The sequence below is a fragment of the Gopherus evgoodei genome, unplaced genomic scaffold, assembly GCF_007399415.2.
Source record: "Gopherus evgoodei ecotype Sinaloan lineage unplaced genomic scaffold, rGopEvg1_v1.p scaffold_33_arrow_ctg1, whole genome shotgun sequence".
In the NCBI taxonomy this organism is placed as follows: Eukaryota; Metazoa; Chordata; order Testudines; family Testudinidae; genus Gopherus; species Gopherus evgoodei.
Window position 1 is genome coordinate 1,438,598 of NW_022060005.1, and position 19,328 is coordinate 1,457,925.

At 42.1% G+C, this 19,328-nt stretch overlaps 1 protein-coding gene and 1 pseudogene across 1 annotated transcript; both read right to left on the reverse strand.

Annotated features, from left to right (window-relative positions):
* Positions 1-4,350: 4,350 nt before the first annotated feature.
* Positions 4,351-4,986, reverse strand: LOC115641230 (olfactory receptor 6F1-like). Its single transcript, XM_030544299.1, has one exon. It carries the CDS (start codon positions 4,984-4,986, stop codon positions 4,351-4,353), a length of 636 nt encoding a protein of 211 aa, XP_030400159.1.
* Positions 4,987-13,014: 8,028 nt separating this feature from the next.
* On the reverse strand, positions 13,015-17,871 carry LOC115641086 (annotated as a pseudogene).
* Between the last annotated feature and the right edge of the window lie 1,457 nt (positions 17,872-19,328).

A 19,328-nucleotide genomic window follows, 5' to 3' on the forward strand; every position in this document is an offset into this window, starting at 1 on the left:
GAAGGGAAAGTGTCCGTGCGAGCCCCGCCCCCCGCCAGGGAGCGTCTGAAAATGCCTCATCCCGCACCCAGGGAGCGTGTGCCAACTCCCCATCCCCACCTGCTAGAATACAGGGACCGGCTGCGCAGTTCGCCCCACCCGCTGGGAGCCAGGGACTGTCTGCAAACTCTTCACTCCACACATCCTGCCATGTCCCCCCATAGAACTGGGGCTGTGTGTCTCCAAACTGCCCCTTGCTCCTTACTGCTCCTTTATGGTGCAAAAAAGGGGGAGGATTGTTGATGCAAATGTTTCAACTCCAAGATACCCCATTCCCATCTGGGTATTCACCTTACACTCTCCATCCAGGGGGCAGTGGTGGGAGAGGGGGGAGAACCCTAAATCCTCTGTGGGAGTCCAGAGCTGGGGCAGAGACAGCTTCCCCCTCCAATCACAGCCCCACACCCATGGGCCTCTGGCCTGGGGGGACTCATTGTAATGGGGTTGGTGGGAGGTCAGTCTCCAAGGCCCCTCCAGACTTCGCTCTCTCTGCTGAAGCTGCCAGTGAGGGGGCAGCCAGCACATCCCTTCGCCCACATGGCTTCCCTCAGCCCTCATTGGCCTGGAATGGTGATCCGCGACCAGTGGGAGCTGCAATCGGCCGAACCTGGGGACGCTGCAGAAAAACAAGCCATTATGGCCCACCAGCAGATTTCACTGACAGGCTGCGTGCCAGAAGTTGCTGATCCCTGTACTATGGTAATGGTGGTGATGTAAATACCTTAAATATGAAATATGTAGCCCTTAGTCCAAACTGAGCTAATTAACAACTTAGACTGGGGGGTTTAGAATGGAAATAGGTGCTTGAATCCTTTTACAATTAATTAAGGACTGAATGCCTAGCAACCCTTTGTCTCCTTTGATAATCCCCACCTACTCTTAACATGAAACTCTGAAACCCAACACTCAATTTCAAACCGAACCCTGAAACATCACTCTAATGTTAACCCTAATTCTAAATCTTATCCTACACATACCCTTGATCTTAGCTCTAAGGGCTGTGTTGTTGTTCTTATTAAGACACAGAGAGCTTGTATCTAACAATTAAACTCTCTGATATTCAAACACAGTAGAACACAATACCCAGAGTTTGCTATTTGTTGCAATCTACATTCCCTGGTCTACCTGTATTGCTGACCTCCATCTTGCAAGAGGAACGTTGATCTTTGGTCTCTGTTGCCGCAATCCACTTTCTTACACAACTACAGAGGGACTTAGATGTTGCAGTACTCAGTGTCACAACACCTCACATTCAGGCACCTAGAATATCATTGGGATTCACAGAGTCTGAGTCAGGCCCCGCAGGCTCCCTATACAATGCAAGAGGAGAGGGAGACAGCCAAGAATGGGATCCACAAAAGCTAGAACGCTAGGCTAAACTAGCCAATAGGAGGTGCTGTGACCCAGGGATCCATTGGTGCCAAGTGGCAGAGGGCAAAAGGTGTTTACAGGGATCCCCTGGTCAGGTTTCTATGTAACAGTTCACCAAAGGGTGGCATATAAGGTCTCTACCAAGAGCTAGTAGCTTACTGGTCATCATAATTGCAAAGTGTATGCACAGATGATATTTAAGGAGTTGTGTATCTATACTGAAAACTATGCTCTTAAGGTATGTACATTAAGACAGGTCAACAGAAGGCGATAAACAGGTTCTGTTCTGGTGGGGGTAGTAAACGCTTCTCTCTCTGGCTGGTCATTGTGTATCTCATAATGTAAGTCCATTTGCTTTACTGAGCCTAATGCTAATGCAGAAGCTGTGAATTCATATAAGAGAAGAGCTGCAGGAAAAAAAAAATCCAGCAAAGGGGATGTCCTGCTTACAAGTAAAGACAATGGATTTGAGGGGTATAACTGGGAGTACTGAGGTAAAGCCAGGATCATTCACTGAGGAGACAAGCTGAGTGGCTTGTCTAATGAAAAAGGCATTGCAGCCTACCTGGCTGAGAAACGCAGGTGAGCAATACTATAAGATATGACAGTAACTAATTAAGTAAGTCTAGGTGCTAGAAAGTTTACTATATGTTTATTTTACATGTAACCATTTGTTTTCAATATAGGCACTTACTAGGACTTGAATCTCTCCTCTGTGTTAAATGAACTGTGCGTGTTTTCATTATAAACATAGCTAATTACTGTGTGTTGAGCTGAGCAGTGATCCGAGGGGAAACTGGTAAGCTGGGGTGTCCTGCTTCTTTGGGAGCAGAGTATCTGTGAATTCGTTGAGTATCCAGTGGATCAGGGGCTGGACACTCCAAGGAGATATTCTGAGGGCTCAGATTTTGGATAGTGCCGATTACTAACCTGCTGAGGGACCGCGGAGCCTGCATAGGCTGAGAGAGGAGTGCTTGTATTGCCCACGGCTGGTGGGACTGGGGACCTGACCCCCGACAGACACAGACAAGGCTTCCTCATTCAAAGGGCAGGTGGTAGAGAGGTGCTTCACAATCCTGGGAAGCATCACAGATACCAAGGACAAGGGGGTGTCTTAAGCCCCCTCCCTTAGCCCAGTGGTTAAGGTACTCATCTGTGATGTGGAAAACTACTAGGTCATGTCCCTCCTCTACTTGAGGGGGAGAAGGTATTTAAACACAGGTCTCCAAACACTAAGGAGAGTGCACTAAACACTGGTTGATAGGGTAGTCTGATGTAGCTCTCCTGTATTCTATCCTGGTGAAGCTGTTCCATTTTGGATAAATAATTAAGGTGTCATTAGAGTGGGGGACTGGATCCTGGGAGCATCTACCAACCACCAGCCTATAGATATTCTCGTGTGTACACATGCCCTCTGCCCCAATGACTCTTTATTCATCCAAAGTGGAACAACTGCACCAGAAAAGACTAAAGGACTCCCACGTCAGAATATCCCTTAGCCCAGTGCTTAAAGCATTCACCAGAGAGGTAGGAGATTTCTGTTCAAATCCCTTTTTTTCCCCTCATCAGGCAAAGGGGAGACTTAAACCAGGGGTGTCACACACTCCAGCCAAGTACCCTACAGGGAGGGCTACTTCCTCCTGTTTTGTGTGGCATTAGGTATGCTCTGAGCACACCTACCAAATCAGACTCTGCATGCAAGTTAGGTGCAGGAACACTGATCTTCTCCCCGTTTACATGTTGCTCTGGGGCTGAGGAATCCGGGCGCGGCGAATGATACAACAGGACGTGTCCTCAGTGGCAAAAACATAGGTGCCTAAGGAAATTCTACTGCACAAACAGGTTCTGAGTGAGTTTAAGTACCTAAACGGGTTTGGCAGCAGCTGAGTGCTGGTTCTGTGAATCCCAGTGGGGTCTGATTCTGGGACTTGGATGCCTAAAGTGACAGTCTGCTACCTAATACTCTTTGTGAATCTAGCCCTTGGTTCTTAGCTATATCTTTAGCTGCCTAAATACTTTTAAAAATTGGCTTTAAATGGAGTTCATACACAGGAACTTGGAAACTTCAGTAATAAAAATACGGGAGTTTTCCACCTAAGCTCTGAGAAACTGGATGGGAATTCTGTTTTTAGATAAGCTCTTGTAGATGAGACTATGTTTAGCTGGAGACATATTCAAAAGCCCTAAGACATATTACATTTTGCCTTTTGCTTAGAATTTGTTGAAAAATGGAAAAAAAACCCCACATTTGTGAAACAATTCTAAATTTCGAAGTATTTTTCATTCAAAAAATAAATTATTTTTATTTAGTTTTTTGTTTTGTTTGCTTTGCTTTGTATTTTTTTCGGCAAAATATTTTAAAACAAATATGAAAAATCTAAATATTGATATTTTGGAATTTCCCTCCTTTTCCCTTCTTTTTTCTTCATCCTTTCCCCCCAGCTCCATTTTCCCTTCTAAATGCAATACAGTGAATGGTATACAGGGATTTTCATTTTCATTTCTCATTATTTTTTTCTTTGTGCCACTATGTATTTTTTCAAAAGCTGAGGAGTCACAGAGTGAAGAAAGAAAGAAAGAAAGAAAGAAAGAAAGAAAGAAAGAAAGAAAGAAAGAAAGAAAGAAAGAAAGAAAGAAAGAAGCTGAACAGAAAAATTCAAAATAGCAGAATTTCAAAATATTCAGTTTCAACAAAAAGAAAAAAAGAAAAGGGCTTCTGGTTTTGAGAAAAGATTGTTTTTTCTTAAAAAACAATGCAAATGAAATAATGTTAACAGCTCTAATGATATCTTACTGTATACCAAATCAAAGACATCTACACACCTTACATACCAGTGAGTGCTTTTTCCAAGGCTTTCTTCACATCTTTGTTTCTTAGAGTGTAAATGAAAGGGTTTAACAGTGGTGTTACAATTGTGTTTAAAGTGTTGACTATTTTGTTTAGAGCCAGGGTGTTTGTACAGAAGGCTTGATGTACAGGAAAATGGTGGAACCATACCAGATAGTCACAACAGCCAGATGAGCAGAGCAAGTGGAAAAGGCCTTTTGCCGTCCTTGGGATGATGGAATTCTCACTATTGTGGAAATGATTAAAATGTAGGAGATCAGAGTTACTATACAGGTGCCCAGGAGGTTAATGAAGGAGGTGATGAAAGCCACCAGCTGAAGGAGATGTGTGTCTGTGCAGGAGAGAACTATCCAAGAATCTAGGTCACAATAGAAATGATTAATGACATTAGGGCCACAAAAGGACAACCTGGTTATGAGATACGCTGGCTCACAAATAGCTCGGAAACCACACACCCAACAGGAGAGGGCCAGCCAAGCAGACAAGGTGCTGTTCATGATGGAACTATAGTGCAGTGGGTAGCAAATGGCCAGATAGCGGTCATAGGCCATGACGGATAAGAGGAAACATTCTGTGCAGCCAAAGGATAGAATGAAGTACATCTGTGTGATGCAGCCAGTAAAAGAAATGGTTCTGCTTGTCCCCAGGAAGACTGCAAGTGTCTTGGGAATGCAGGCTGTGGTGTACCATATCTCCAGGAAAGAGAGATTGCAGAGGAAGAAATACATGGGAGTTTGCAGGTGGCAGCATGTTCTCACTAGGATTATGATGGCCATATTTCCCATGACTGTCAGGATGTACATCATGGAAAACAGCACAAAGAGGAAGGTCTGCAAATATTGACTACCAAGGAAGCCCAAGAGGATGAACTTGTGCGCTCTGGTTTGGTTTGCCATCTGTGTTCAAGACACATATTCTATCTGTTACAAAGCAAGAGATTGTTATAGAGGCAGTTAAATATATTAGATCAGGGGTCGGCAACCTTTCAGAAGTGGTGTGCCGAGTCTTCATTTATTCATTCTGATTTAAGGTTTTGTGTGCCAGTAATACATTTTAATGTTTTTAGTAGGTCTCTTTCTATAAGTCTATAATATATAACTAAACAATTGTTGTATGTAAATAAAATTTTTAAAATGTTTAAGAAGCTTCATTTAAAATTAAATTAAAATGCAGAGGCCCACGGACTGGTGACCAGGACCTGGGCCATGCAAGTGCCACTGAAAACCAGCTTGCGTGCCACCTTCGACATCTGTGCCATAGGCTGCCTATCTCTGTATTAGATATTGCTGACCCTTGAAGGTTTGAGTTCACCATCGCAGTCTGGTGATCCTAACATTGATCACCGCCTCTTTGTGTGATGAGCAGACTAGGCTATACTAACTGTGAGGAGAGGCAGGTTTCTTCACCTAACGGGCCCACACTTGTCCTTTAGGCACCTTTGAACTGTATTCTGTCAATAGATGTTCAAACAGTCATTCTCTCTATTCATATACCTTAGGTCTTTGTGGGCAAGCTTCTGATTTACTGTTTTCAGGATCTGTTTTCATTTAACACAACTTTTTGATCAATTCCCTTTTTCACCAATTATATCTTCTTTCAGTTTTTGTCCCTTGATGCTCTCTTTCTGGTGCATCTGTAGCTGTTATTTCCCTCTATTTCCCTTCTCTAATAGCGTCAGCTCACATACTCAGGTCTACTTTTTTTGGATTCTCCTGACCTGAAACCTTTCCTATTTTTCTTCTTTCCTCCTTTCCACTTCCCAGTCCCTGACTTCTAGTCTTCTGTTGTTCTCATATTTTATCACCTCACCTCCTACTCCAAGTTCCACTTCATCCGCCAGCTCAGAATCTAAATTCTTCTCCTCTCACAACTTGTTTCCATCTGCCCCTTCAGGCAGATTCTGAGCCCCTTCCCAGTTCGAGCTGCCCTCTCACTGGCCATATCTCTCCCCAGGGAAGCATTCTCTGCAGCTGCTTGTGTCAGGGTGAGGGTTACTACACTTACCTAAGATAAATCTGTGTGACTTTATTTATTTGCCTCAGTAAATTACTGCTGCAGTGAGTTCCATGTGTTAAAGAGACATTTTAGTCCCTTCTCACTCACCTTGGTGTAAATCAAGAGTAATTCTACTGAAGTAAATGAGACTCATTCTCCACTCACTCACACCAGTGCAAATTAGGAATGTAGCCGCTGAGGAAAAGGGAGAAGATTCTCCACTTACACACCACAGTGTAAATCCAGAGTAACTCCATGGGCATCAATGGGGCAATTTCTCCTGCCACTTAGCCTGATGTAAATCAGAAGTTATTTCACTTCAGTGAGTGGATTCACACCACTGTCAGACCGGTATGGAAGGAGCATCAAGCCCAATATGTCCTTCTATTTATGCCAGGGTTTACAGCATAAGTAAGAAACAAACCAAACCAGAACCAGCACGGTGAAATATACTTACTTTGTGCATATCAGTTTAATGATTCCTCACTCCTGAAGGATAGGATTATAATTCAAAATGATCTGGACAAACTGGAAAAATGGTCTGAACAAAATAGGATGAAATTCAGTAAAGACAAATGCAACATACTCCACTTAGGAAGGAATAATCAGTTGCACACATACAAAATGTCTCATAAATTGAATATTTGAACATTTCATAACCAAAAGATTCTGGAAAACTGTGTCTGTTTCTATATTGGTTAGACCCTCATTTCCTTCAGAAGCTCAGCATCTGCCAGCAGGAATTGCCTTTGGCTGACAAATTTATGGCAAGTGAAAAGATTTGAGGAGGAAGCTCATTTTATATTCCTCCCCAGCCCCGCCCCTATAGATTTGATCTCAGCAAAATTTTACAGACTTCCTGATAATGTGCTAAGCTACAGGCAGTATTGTGCCTAGGGACCAAGATTCTGGATTCATGTTATTAAATCAAAACCTCACCTTTCACTGGGGGATGGGAGATGGTTGTAGCTCTTGTGGTTGTAACAGAAAGTTGAAAAATGTGACCTGAGTGTAACCAATGGAGGGCTAGATCCATAAAGGGAGTTTAGGCAGCACTTTGGAATTAGCACCCAGGGTAACCATATTGTGATGCAGTAGGGACTGTCTGTGTGGGGAGTGGGAGAGCAGAGGAGGACTTTAGGGGATGGACGATGTCAGGGCCTGTAACCTGAGCTAGGTAAGGGAGGGGAAAGGTCAACACCTTTGCCCGGGAAGGGGAACAAAGGAAGGGAGTGGCAGGAGGGAAGCAGTTTGAGTTTGGGCTTGGGGCTGTGTGGGCGGAATTCAGGGTATCCTAGCTAGGATCCAAGCACCCTGAAAGCCCAGAAGGACTCGGTGGAGGGGTCCTGACTGTGCCTGCAAGCGCTGCTGTAACCTGTGTTCCTGTTGTCCAATAAACCTTCTGTTTTACTGGCTGGCTGAGAGTCACTGTGGGTCCCAGGAAGAGGGGTGCAGGGCCGGACTCCCCCACACTCCGTGACACATATATAATGTATGGGGAGAGTTAGGAACCTAAGAATGGGATTCAGAGAAGCTAGAATGCAACATGAAAAGCTACCTTAGCTAACCGAAAGACAATGACAAGGAAAGGAGTGCAGCCTAGATTCTGACCTTCAAAGGGGATTAGGTGCCTAAATCCAGGTCAGAGGGAGGCACCTATCTCTGCTTGATATTCTCAGCTGGGAAGTCCCTAGTGGAGACAGATGCTTACACCAGGTAGGAGGTTGTAGCATGCTGCCCTCCAATATTTAATAGTTCAGTGGTTACAGCACTCATATGCATATGGAAGACCATAGTTTAAATCTCTACTCCACTTGTCCAGAGCAAGAACATGAACCCCAGTCCCACAAGAGTGCCCTAACCACTGGGATTTAGGGCCTTTGGGGATGGGTCTCTTTCCTGTTGCAGCTGTTCTACTTTTTATAAAATATTTAAATATTCAGTGGGCCAGAGAGAGAGAGAGAGTAAGAATGACTCTACAGCCTAGTGATTTGCATACTCACCTGGGAGTTCCAGGTTCAGTTCCTGCTCCAATGAACCTCAGCCTTGCAGATAATCTTAGTCAGACCAGTTTCTCTGTGTTTCATTTTCCTGAGATGCTTCCACATGAATGGGAGCTATTAAGACGATTGACCCTCCATTTTCCCTGTTCTGGGAAATACGTGACACAACCCTGACAGTAGATTGCTAACTCCACATACACTGAGGCATTCAATGATATAGCAATTTCACAGGATCAACAAGAATTCATAAATTGTACATAGACAGATTCCCCAGTTAACCCCAAAGAGTTATTTTCCTGGGTCTCATTGATAACATAGAACACATGTTATAAATGTTGATCCCTTAGGCTTTATTCCATCATTTTGTGCAGTGTGTTACTAGCGTACTTTTAAATAATGCATTCTCCACAACACAAGGGAAAAACAAACAAAAATATAAACTTTATTTAACCATTTAAGAGTAAGAATGGGCCATATACAAATATACAGAAGTAGAAAAGAAGAATCAAAATAGACTTGAAAGAATAACAAGGGAAATTAAGAAACAATGTTCCAAAAAGTACAAATATGAGATATTTAAAGCTACGTAAGAGAGTTTGGGCCAGATTTTTAAAGATATTTAGGTTCCTAGAGAGATTTTCAAAACCATTTAGTCACCTAACACTCTTGGATATAGGCAACCAGATGCTTTTGAAAATCCCACTAGGCACCCAAATGCCTTTAAAAATCTGGTCTTTTGGGTTCCAAAACTTCTAGGCTGCTTTTATAAGATCAACCCAAGTGTCAAATGAAAAAAAAAATGTGTTCAGCAGTAAATAATGTTTATGTCCAGTCATGCTTTATAATAAGGGTACTGTAATAACAGTTTAGTTACATTGTAATTACCACATGCTTATGTTTTCAATATGTATTTTACAGAAAATCATATACGCTGAAGGACAACTACATAACAGATTTAATTATGAATGCATTTGGCTGTTCTTCATGGTATTTTCAAGGGCATATCTTCAGCTGGTTTGAGCTGGCGTAGCTCCATTGGATTTATACCAGCTGAGGATCCAGCTCAAGTGTCTTAACCAAACTCTATTGATGCTGGCTAAAAGTGTTAATGGAATCTGGATGCCAAACTCCTGCAGGCTGCCTTGAAAATCCCAGCCTCTGCGATTGCTCTCAGTTATGCAGCAAACTTCCTGATTATATGGTTCAGTGGCACTCACAGATATTGAAAAAACACAAGCACACTGTCATTACAGCGCATTTGAACTGTAACTACACTGTAACTGCAGTACTCTTACTTTAAAGTGTAATGTATATCCCTGGTTTGTATTTATATAGGGCTGATGTTAAAGTAGATTTTTGTACACCCGCTCTGTTCCTGGGAGACACTAGGGCAAATTCTCCGAAGTCAAGGGAGTTACTCCAGATGTGAATTTGGTCCAACGTCCCTATGTAACATCAGTACCCAAGCTTGTATCCCAACTTGATAATCACTCCATAGGAAGGATAAGTCTTTAATTTAAACAATCAGATCCTCAAACCATGAACATGGGATTTATACTGCACATTAGACAAAAAGCCGCAATAAAAATCATATCCTATGAGGTGATCAGGACGCTCATCCACATTAATTGTTGTGTTTCTATGTTTTGCTATCACTGTACATTGAGTTTAGTAAAATCAGTGAAATCAGTAACTTGAATGATTCTTTTATCCTTGTGAACTATCAAATGATATATCCTTAATTGTTTCAGGTGCTCCGATTGTCCAGTGAAGCACAATATAGAAATTCCAATGAAAACATCCGTATTTGCCAAGCTACCAGCTACCAAAGCTACCAATAAAATTTTATTCTAGTATCAGGGAAAATGAAGGTGTATCAATTGTATGGAGATCACAGCTAACAAAAATTATCTCTCTCTGTGTCACTATACACTTCTATCTTTCTAATCTAATGTATTGTGCTATCTAGATATTCCAACAATAAATAAATCCAAACTGATAAAGTGCGTAGTGTCTCACAGAAGTAGAATTCACAAAAGAAACTAAATTGTTTGAGAACGATTTCTGGACACAATCTTCCTCATACATATCATTTTCATAACCTTTAACATTTTGAAAACAGCCTGCACCAGGCCCAGACAAAATGATACATATCCACAAAAGCAGCACATTTCGGAGTCTCTTCACTATTCTAATATCTGTGAATGCATGGCAACATTAGAATTTACACTCACAAAACCCAGTGGGCTCAAGATCCAGTGGAAACATGGACACTGATTACGTGAATCTGTGAGTGATCACTTACAATGATCTTTATGTGAATATTAGGTAAATCAGATTGCACAAAATCTTAACCAGTTCCATGTTATTTAATGAAGCGATATTAATTGTACATAACACATCCATATGTTTTAAGTACATCTTGTAGCCCGAATGCTAATCTACTATAAATTGGCAGTCGAAGGTCTGTCCCTATACAGCAGACAAGCCTCAAAAGGTTTGAATGTTGGGTTAAGATAAAATTCTGAACAATATGAGGTGAACTCCTGGCCCCACTGAAATAGAGTTCTGAAGTTGATTTCAGTGGGGCTAGGATCTTATGATTTTTACTGTCTGTCTCACAATATTTGTTATATTTCTTAAAGTCTCAACTGCTTGAATCAACATTTCAGCTTTTATATTTTCTTTTAAATAATCATAATCCCTCTTTCTTAGGTAGTTCTTTTCATCCCTAGATCACAAAATATTATATAAAGGATGTGAATATCATTATCCCCATTTTAGAGATTGGGAAACTGAGGCACAGAGCAATGCCATTACTTGCCCAAAGTCACCCACCAAGCCAATAGCAGAACCAAGAATAGAACTGAGGTCTTCTTGTTGCAGTCTAGTCCTTTTGCCACCAGGACACACACATGGTTACAGAGAAAAACAAAAACATGAAGTAAATGCACCCTGCAGACTCAAAAACCTGACAGCAATTGAAAAGAACCCCACATTTATTATTTAAAGCCAATCTCATGATTTTGGGGGGCCTGATTCATGATTTGTCAATGCTTGGACCTAGCAATAATGATTTTTTCCCAAAAAAATTTCTCCCAACCTCTGTAGTCTTCCAATATTTTGTTTCTTTTGAGAATCCCAGTGCAACATGACCCCAGTCAGGTTGAAGGTAGCATGAGGACATCTCTGGGCCTTCTCTTTTTGAGATTTGTATTCACAATGAATGAACTCAGAAAGTGCAAAGGCATTTAGAAACTTAAAGGAGATGTTCTGTGAAATTTCTCAAACCTCAAGTTTTGGAAAGAAGTTAGGTGTTTTATTTTCTGTCAGCCACTTCCACAAGCACTAGATAAATGTCGCCATAAAAGGAGGTGATAATAAAAGACAATGAGGAACTCTTAGTAAAAGCGGACAGAGCACAAAACATGTGAATTCAAATCCTGATTAGATCTAGGCTTATTGTAAATTGGGGATTTCCATGATCTTGGAACTTTCAACACAGAAGACACAGGCCTTTAGCAATGGAGCTAAAAAATTAACTTCTCAGGCTGCGACGAAGTAGAAGACAATTGTAGTAACCACTAGGGGAAGTACCATCTTGTGCATTAAGCCAAGGTATTACATTATGACTTGCATCTGATTTTAAAGGTGAATCAAGACTAAGATTCTGGATTCAGTTTTGACATCATCAAAATTTTGCAAGCTATCCTCACATATCTTCAGTCTAAACTGGCTGAGTCCTTGTGAAATCAATATTTACAAAATTTTGCAGTGCTAGAAAGAAAGAAAGAAAGAAAGAAAGAAAGAAAGAAAGAAAGAAAGAAAGAAGCCTACAAAAATACCCATCTGGGTTTCTATCCAGTCTGGAACTAGACCTGGAACTTTATTCTGAATCCCCTTCAAAATCCACTGGGGTCTTGATTTGAAGTTCCTGTGGGTTTATCTTTATCTATACCTAGGTTTGGAAGGATTACATTTTTATCAGTAAAAGTCAGTAAATGACATTTTCACCATACAGTCAGTTGACCCGCCCACCCCCCCAAAATGGTTCCATCAATAAAAATAGAAATGTACAGATAAGCAAAGTAAGAAAAATGCTGCTTCAGAACTTATTGGAGTTTGATTTAGGAATATACTGCATATATTTTGACTTGTGATGTTGACAATTTGAGTTTTAATCATTATAAAGTTCTAACTTTTCAAAAAATCAGTTGTCATTAAGTAATTATTCTCTGACCCACCTTGTTGTCTGACACGCCACAGTAATTTCCTGCAAGTGTGAAAATATAGACAATATTTTAAATGCTTAAAAATAAACATTGATATTCTCTGTCAAGCTTATCAGTATAATCTATATCTATATCATCTACAAGGGCCATGCTTTAATATAAATAAATAATTGGCACATGTGTGATTTGCTTCATTGTAAATTAAATACAAAGTAACATAAGGGCTGGATTTTGAAAGGTATTTAGGTGCTTAGGGTTTTGTTTTTTTTAAAAAAAAGCATCTATCTAGGCCTTTAAAACTCATAGAAAATCCAATTAGGCACCTAAATATGTTTAACAATTTGGTTGTAAATGTTCAAGGATGTGAGACACTAAGGGCCAGATTGTTAAAGGTATTTAGTCACCTAACTTACATTGATTTCTACTGGGGCTAGGCATCTAATTATCTCTAGAATTCTGGCCCTAAGAGATTGTGGGATTTTTTTCCAGTGCACTATAAACTTTGGTATATCTTCCATTTTCAGACTTATTTTTCTTTTACCACATATTCCATGACAGTCAATGACCTCCAGGACATTTTGAAAAACATCACTTCCCTGAATACAAGTCTCAGGGCTTCTTTTACCTCTGGGTTCCCCAGTGTGTATATGAAAGGGTTCAACGGGGGTGTGACAATAGTATTCAAGACGATGACTATTTTGGTAAATTCCAATGACTTCTGCATGGAAGGGTTGACATGTAGGAAAATGGTCGAACCATACCAGATAATCATGACCGTGAGATGGGAAGAGCATGTTGAAAAGGCCCTTCTCCATCCTTTATCTGATGGTATTTTCAGTATAGTGGAGATGATGTTGTTGTCAGATGCTACCGGTGTGGTGCTCTGCTCTGTTCAATGTTGATATCAATCAGCTCTATGCGTGTGTTCCCTCTGTGTGCTTCCCCGGCTCTGCGCAGATAGCTGACACAGCAGATGCCGAGAGAACCCCCAGACTCTAGAAAGATACAAAAGCACGTCGGCCAGATTTATTGTCGAAGAGAAACACAGTCTCCAGCTCCCGGGCAAACGAAGTTCAAGGTGCTGCTAAGGTGCTGTTAGCCAGTACGTATGTGCTCCCTGACAATGGACTCAGCTCAGTCAGTGGCGGGACTTTTCACTGCCCCCCTAGGCTTGACAAAGACACTGCCCAAGGGATGCATTCCTATACACAGGTACAAACAAGTTACACATCACTTCTGACGTATTGACGTGCAACCCATCTACCTAGCAAGGTACAACCCCTCTACGTAGTAAGGTGCCGCCTCTCACCTTGTACATGTTGGTTTGAACAAAACAACTCTATCCATCATATTACCCTTTTGGCACTGTCATTGGGATGGGTCAACCTGTTCCTTGTTATCTGTGTGAAGTGTACAAGTATGCGAATGTTCTGATATCTGGTGTCCAGTACCTTTTAGGTATGTCTCTTTTTACAGAATCAGCCCTTTCCTTGCCAGCTTCTGTGAGCAGGGCCTGCCTCTGGCTCACAGCTTAACTTTGCTTTATGTTAGCAAAGACTTGACCATTACTTTAGTTCAGGCCTAAGGCCTCATACTGGGCCTCTGATAAGAGTTTATGTTTCAGTGCCTCAGCTTACTACAGATGTAAATGTAGGATACTAGGGTTATGACACAGGAGCACAGGATGACGATGAATAAGATGATAAAGGCCACCAGATCAACAAGTTAGGTATCTGTGCAGGAAAGAACTATCCATGGTGCTATGTCACAAAAAAAGTGATTGATGACATTAGGGCCACAGAAGGACAACCTGGTGATCAGAAATGCTGGGACAGAAATAGTTGGAAACCACTCAGCCAAGAGCCAACAGCCAGCTGAGAAGTCAAGGTGCTGTTCATGATGGAGCTATGGTACAATGGATAGCATATAGACAAAAAACAGTCATAGGCCATGACAGCCAAGAGAAAATACTCTGTGCATCCTAGGGAGAAAACAAAATACATGTGTAGGACACATCTGCTGATGAAGATGGATTTGCTTTGGGACACAAGGTTGGCAAGTGTCTTTGGGATGCAAGCTGTGGTGTACCATACCTCCAGGAAGGAGAGATTGCAGAGAAAGAAGTACATTGGGATGCAGAGGTGACGGCTGTTTGCCACTAGGACTATGATTGACACATTTCCTGTGACCGTCAAGATGTATATGACAAGGAAGACCATGAAGAGCAAGATCTGCAAATATTGGGTCCCAGGGAATCCCAGGAGAATAAATTCCTTCACAATGGTGTGATTGCCTTTTTCTAGTGCGGTTAGCTGTTTTCCCTGCCAAAACAAATGAAGACATGAAATTAAAATGATTAAACACAACCATGGCTTTATAGGATGCAGATGATTTTGAGGCACAGAAAAAGCAGATAATTAAAAGAGGCAAGAAATAATGGTTTAAGGCTGAAAATATGATATTGCTATTACATTTCTGGAGCCTTCCTGCTCACAGGGTGAATTTTAAGCTTGTCATAATTTTTCCTGTGGAAACTTTTTTTCACTGAAAGTGTCTTTTTGACAAAAAAGAAACTTTCATGATAGAAATTCCATTTTCAGGTGTTCTTTGAAAAACACAATTTTTAGTTTTTGTCAATGAAACATATTTTTTCCCATGGTCAGCATCCAAAGCCCAAGATTTTAATTTATATTTTTGTTGTTTTAAACTGAAAATTTTAAAAGAAAAAGTTGGTTTTGGGGTGTGTGTTTGGGGAGGGGGTTGTATTTTTGACAAAACCCCAAAAAATTTCAACAGAAAAAACATTTTCCTGTGAATTATTCAAGATTCAGGAGCAAAATCATTTTCAAATGGGACCTGTGGGTGTTCAGCATTCAGCACTCTCTGAGCATCAGTAAGAAATGAACAAAAACCCGTAGTCTCTTTTGAAAATCCCTGTTAAATAGGGTGAGTTTTTCTCAGTATAGGCCTAATTCTGCTACCAAGGAAGTCAATAGTTTTTTTTTGTCATTGAGCCAGTGGGAGCAGAGGTAAATCAATAGGATGTTTAATTCTTTTTGTGCAGAAGGTCACAGGGCTTGGCTACACTGGAGAGTTGCAGCACTGGTGGTGGGTTTACAGCGCTGCAACTTAGTAACTGTCCACACCTGCAAGGCACATCCAGTGCTGCAACTCCCTGGCTGCAGCGCTGGCTGTACACCTGGTCTGCTTGGGGTGTAACGATTGCAGCGCTGGTGATGCAGCGCTGCTCATCAAGTGTGGCCACCAAAAGCGCTGTTATTGGCTTCCAGGGTATTAGGAGGTATCCCAGAATGCCTGCTCACAACAAACCGGAAGAATGGCTGAACTCCGAGCTCCCTGAGCTGCTTATCTAAAAAACAAACACAGCTCCTGTTTGCTGGAGTGAGCGAGTGGAGGCAGGCAGGGGAATTGCTTTGGAAGGTTCACAGCTGTTTGCTTGAAGAGAGAAGTCACATGGCAGAGGGGGAGGGGGGAGTCCGTGTTGAGCAGCTGCTTATGTGGTCTGAAGGCTATTTAGGAGTGCATAATTTGCATTTAGTGAATAAGAGAGGGGTGGGGGAAGGGCTTGAAACTTTTAAATTGATTGCAGGTTGGTGATGTGTATGTTCCAGTCCTTAGAACTTGCAAGGCAGGGAGCTGACAGATCCAAAAATCCACTGTCTCTCTCTCCCCCACGTTCCCTCTCACCCCCCTCTTTTGAAAAGCACGTTGCAGCCACTTGAACGCTGGGATAGCTGCCCATAATGCACCACTCCCAACAGCTCTGCAAATGCTGCAAATGTGGCCACACTGCTGTGCTGGTAGCTGTCAGTGTGGCCGCACTGCAGTGCTTTCCCTACACAGCTGTACGAAGACAACTGTAACTCCCAACCCTGTACAACTGTAAGTGTAGCCATGCCCTCAGGTTCAAAGCCTGCTGAAGTCCCAAGTTGGAGCGGGGATGTTATACAGAGTTGCAGTTCAAAGGAGAGTTGCCCAATTTTTGAGTATAAATAACAATTTACATATATAAACCAGCATTCATTTCTGTGGTTGAAAAGAATGAGTCAGTTTCAACCTCCTTTGACAAATTGAGACTGAGATGTGCAAGATCATGCAATGAGCCAATTACGTCAAAGCTCAGGGCTAGAGAGAACCAAAAAACAGGAAGCAATTTTCCTTTAAAATAATCACAAAAATGTATCCCTTTTTTATCAGAATTTTAAATTCTGTTGAGGAATTTAATCTAAACTGTGATTTTCAAACATTTTTAACCAGCTGTGCCAGGAGTCTGCAGTTCTTCTCTCCATTTAGTCAGTGGAATATTACTTCTCAACCAGAACTGTGACTAGAACCCAGGAGCCCTGTTTCTCAGGCCCTACTCTGCTCCAACCACCATCCTAACACCCCTCAAGGAGTGGAAATAGAACCAAAGGGCTTGGCTACACTAGAGAGTTGCAGCGCTGGTGAGGGGGTTACAGCGCTGCAACTTAGGATGTGGCCACACTTGCAAAGCACGGCCAGCGCTGCAACTCCCTGGTTGCAGCGCTGGCTGTACACCCGGTCGCGCCTCGGGTGTAGGGATTCCAGTGCTGGTGATCCAGCGCTGGTCAGCAAGTGTGGACACCCACCAGCGCTTTTATTGACCTCCGGGGTATAAGGAGGTATCCCAGAATTCCTGTCCACAACAAACGGGAAGAAAGGGAGAGCTCGGAGTTCAGCCAAACTGCTTATTTAAAAAACAAACACAGCTCCTGTTTGCTGAGTGAGCTGAGGCAGGCAGGGGAATTACTTTGGAATGTTCACAGCTGTTTGCTTGAAGAGAGAAACAGCACTCTCACACGGCAGAGGGGGAGGGAAAAGTCCATGTTCAGCAGTTGCTGATCTGGTCTGACGGGTATTTAGCAGTACATAATTTGCATTTAGTGAATGAGAGAGGAGTGGGGGAAGGGAGTTAGAACTTTTAAAATGATTGAAGGTAGGCACAGTCCTTAGAACTTCCAAGGCAGGGAGCTGAGAACAGTGTCAACTCCAAAAATCCATTCTGTCTGTCTCCTCCATGCTCCCTGTCACATTCCACCCCACCCCCCTCTTTTGAAAAGCACGTTGCAGCCACTTGAATGCTAGGATAGCTGCCCACAATGCACCACTCCCAACAGCGCTGCAAGTGCTGCAAATGTGGCCACACTGCAGCACTGGTAGCTGTCAGCGTGGCCACACTGCAGCGCTGGCCCTACACAGCTGTACGAACACAGCTGTAACTACCAGCGCTGCAAAACTATAAGTGTAGCCATACCCAAAAAGAGTACTGATATAACAGCTATTTTGTGTGTCCCTAAAAGAGCTAGGCACAGAATCCAGGTATCCTCACTCGTAGACTCATAGTCTCTAGGACTGGAAGGGACTTCGAGAGGTCATCGAGTCCAGTCCCCTGCCCTCATGGCAGGACCAAATCCTGTCTAGACCATCCCTAATAGACATTTATCTAACCTACTCTTAAATATCTCCAGAGATGAAGATTCCACAACTTCCCTAGGCAATCTATTCCAGTGTTTAACTACCCTGACAGTTAGGAACTTTTTTCTAATGTCCAACCTAAATCTCCCTTGCTGCAGTTTAAGCCCATTGCTTCTTGTTCTATCATTGGAGGCTAAGGTGAACAAGTTTTCTCCCTCCTCCTGATGACACCCTTTTAGATACCTGAAAACTGCTATCATGTCCCCTCTCAGTCTTCTCTTTTCCAAACTAAACAAACCCAATTCCTTCAGCCTTCATTCATAGGTCATGCTCTCAAGATCTTTAATCATTCTTGTTGCTCTTCTCTGGACCCTCTCCAATTTCTCCACATCTTTCTTGAATGCGGTGCCCAGAACTGGACACAATACTCCAGTTGAGGCCTAACCAGCGCAGAGTAAAGCGGAAGAATGACTTCTCGTGTCTTGTTTACAACACACCTGTTAATGCATCCCAGAATCACGTTTGCTTTTTTTGCAACAGTATCACACTGTTGACTTATATTAAGCTTGTGGTCTACTATGACCCCTAGATCTCTTTCTGCCATACTCCTTCCTAGACTGTCTCTTCCCATTCTGTATGTGCGAAACTGGTTGTTCCTTCCTAAGTGGAGCACTTTGCATTTATCTTTATTGAACTTCATCCTGTTTACCTCAGACCATTTCTCCAATTTGTCCAGATCATTTTGAATTTTGATCCTGTCCTCCAAAGCAGTTGCAATCCCTCCCAGTTTGGTATCGTCTGCAAACTTAATAAGCATACTTTCTATGCCAACATCTAAATCATTGATGAAGATATTGAACAGAGCCGGTCCCAAAACAAACCCCTGCGGAACCCCACTTGTTATACCTTTCCAGCAGGATTGGGAGCCATTAATAACTACTCTCTGAGTATGGTTATCCAGCCAGTTATGCACCCACCTTATAGTAGCCCCATCTAAATTGTACTTTCCTAGTTTATCTATAAGAATATCATGCGAGACCGTATCAAATGCCTTACTAAAGTCTAGGTATATCACATCCACCGCTTCTCCCTTATCCACAAGGCTCATTATCCTATCAAAGAATGTTATCAGATTAGTTTGACATGATTTGTTCTTTACAAATCCATACTGGCTATTCCCTATCACCTTACCACCTTCCAAGTGTTTGCAGATGATTTCTTTAATTACCTGCTCCATTATCTTCCCTAGCACAGAAGTTAAACTAACTGGTCTGTAGTTTCCTGGGTTGTTTTTATTTCCTTTTTATAGATGGGCACTATATTTGCCCCCTTCCAGTCTTCTGGAATCTCCCCTGTCTTCCATGATTTCCCAAAGATAATAGC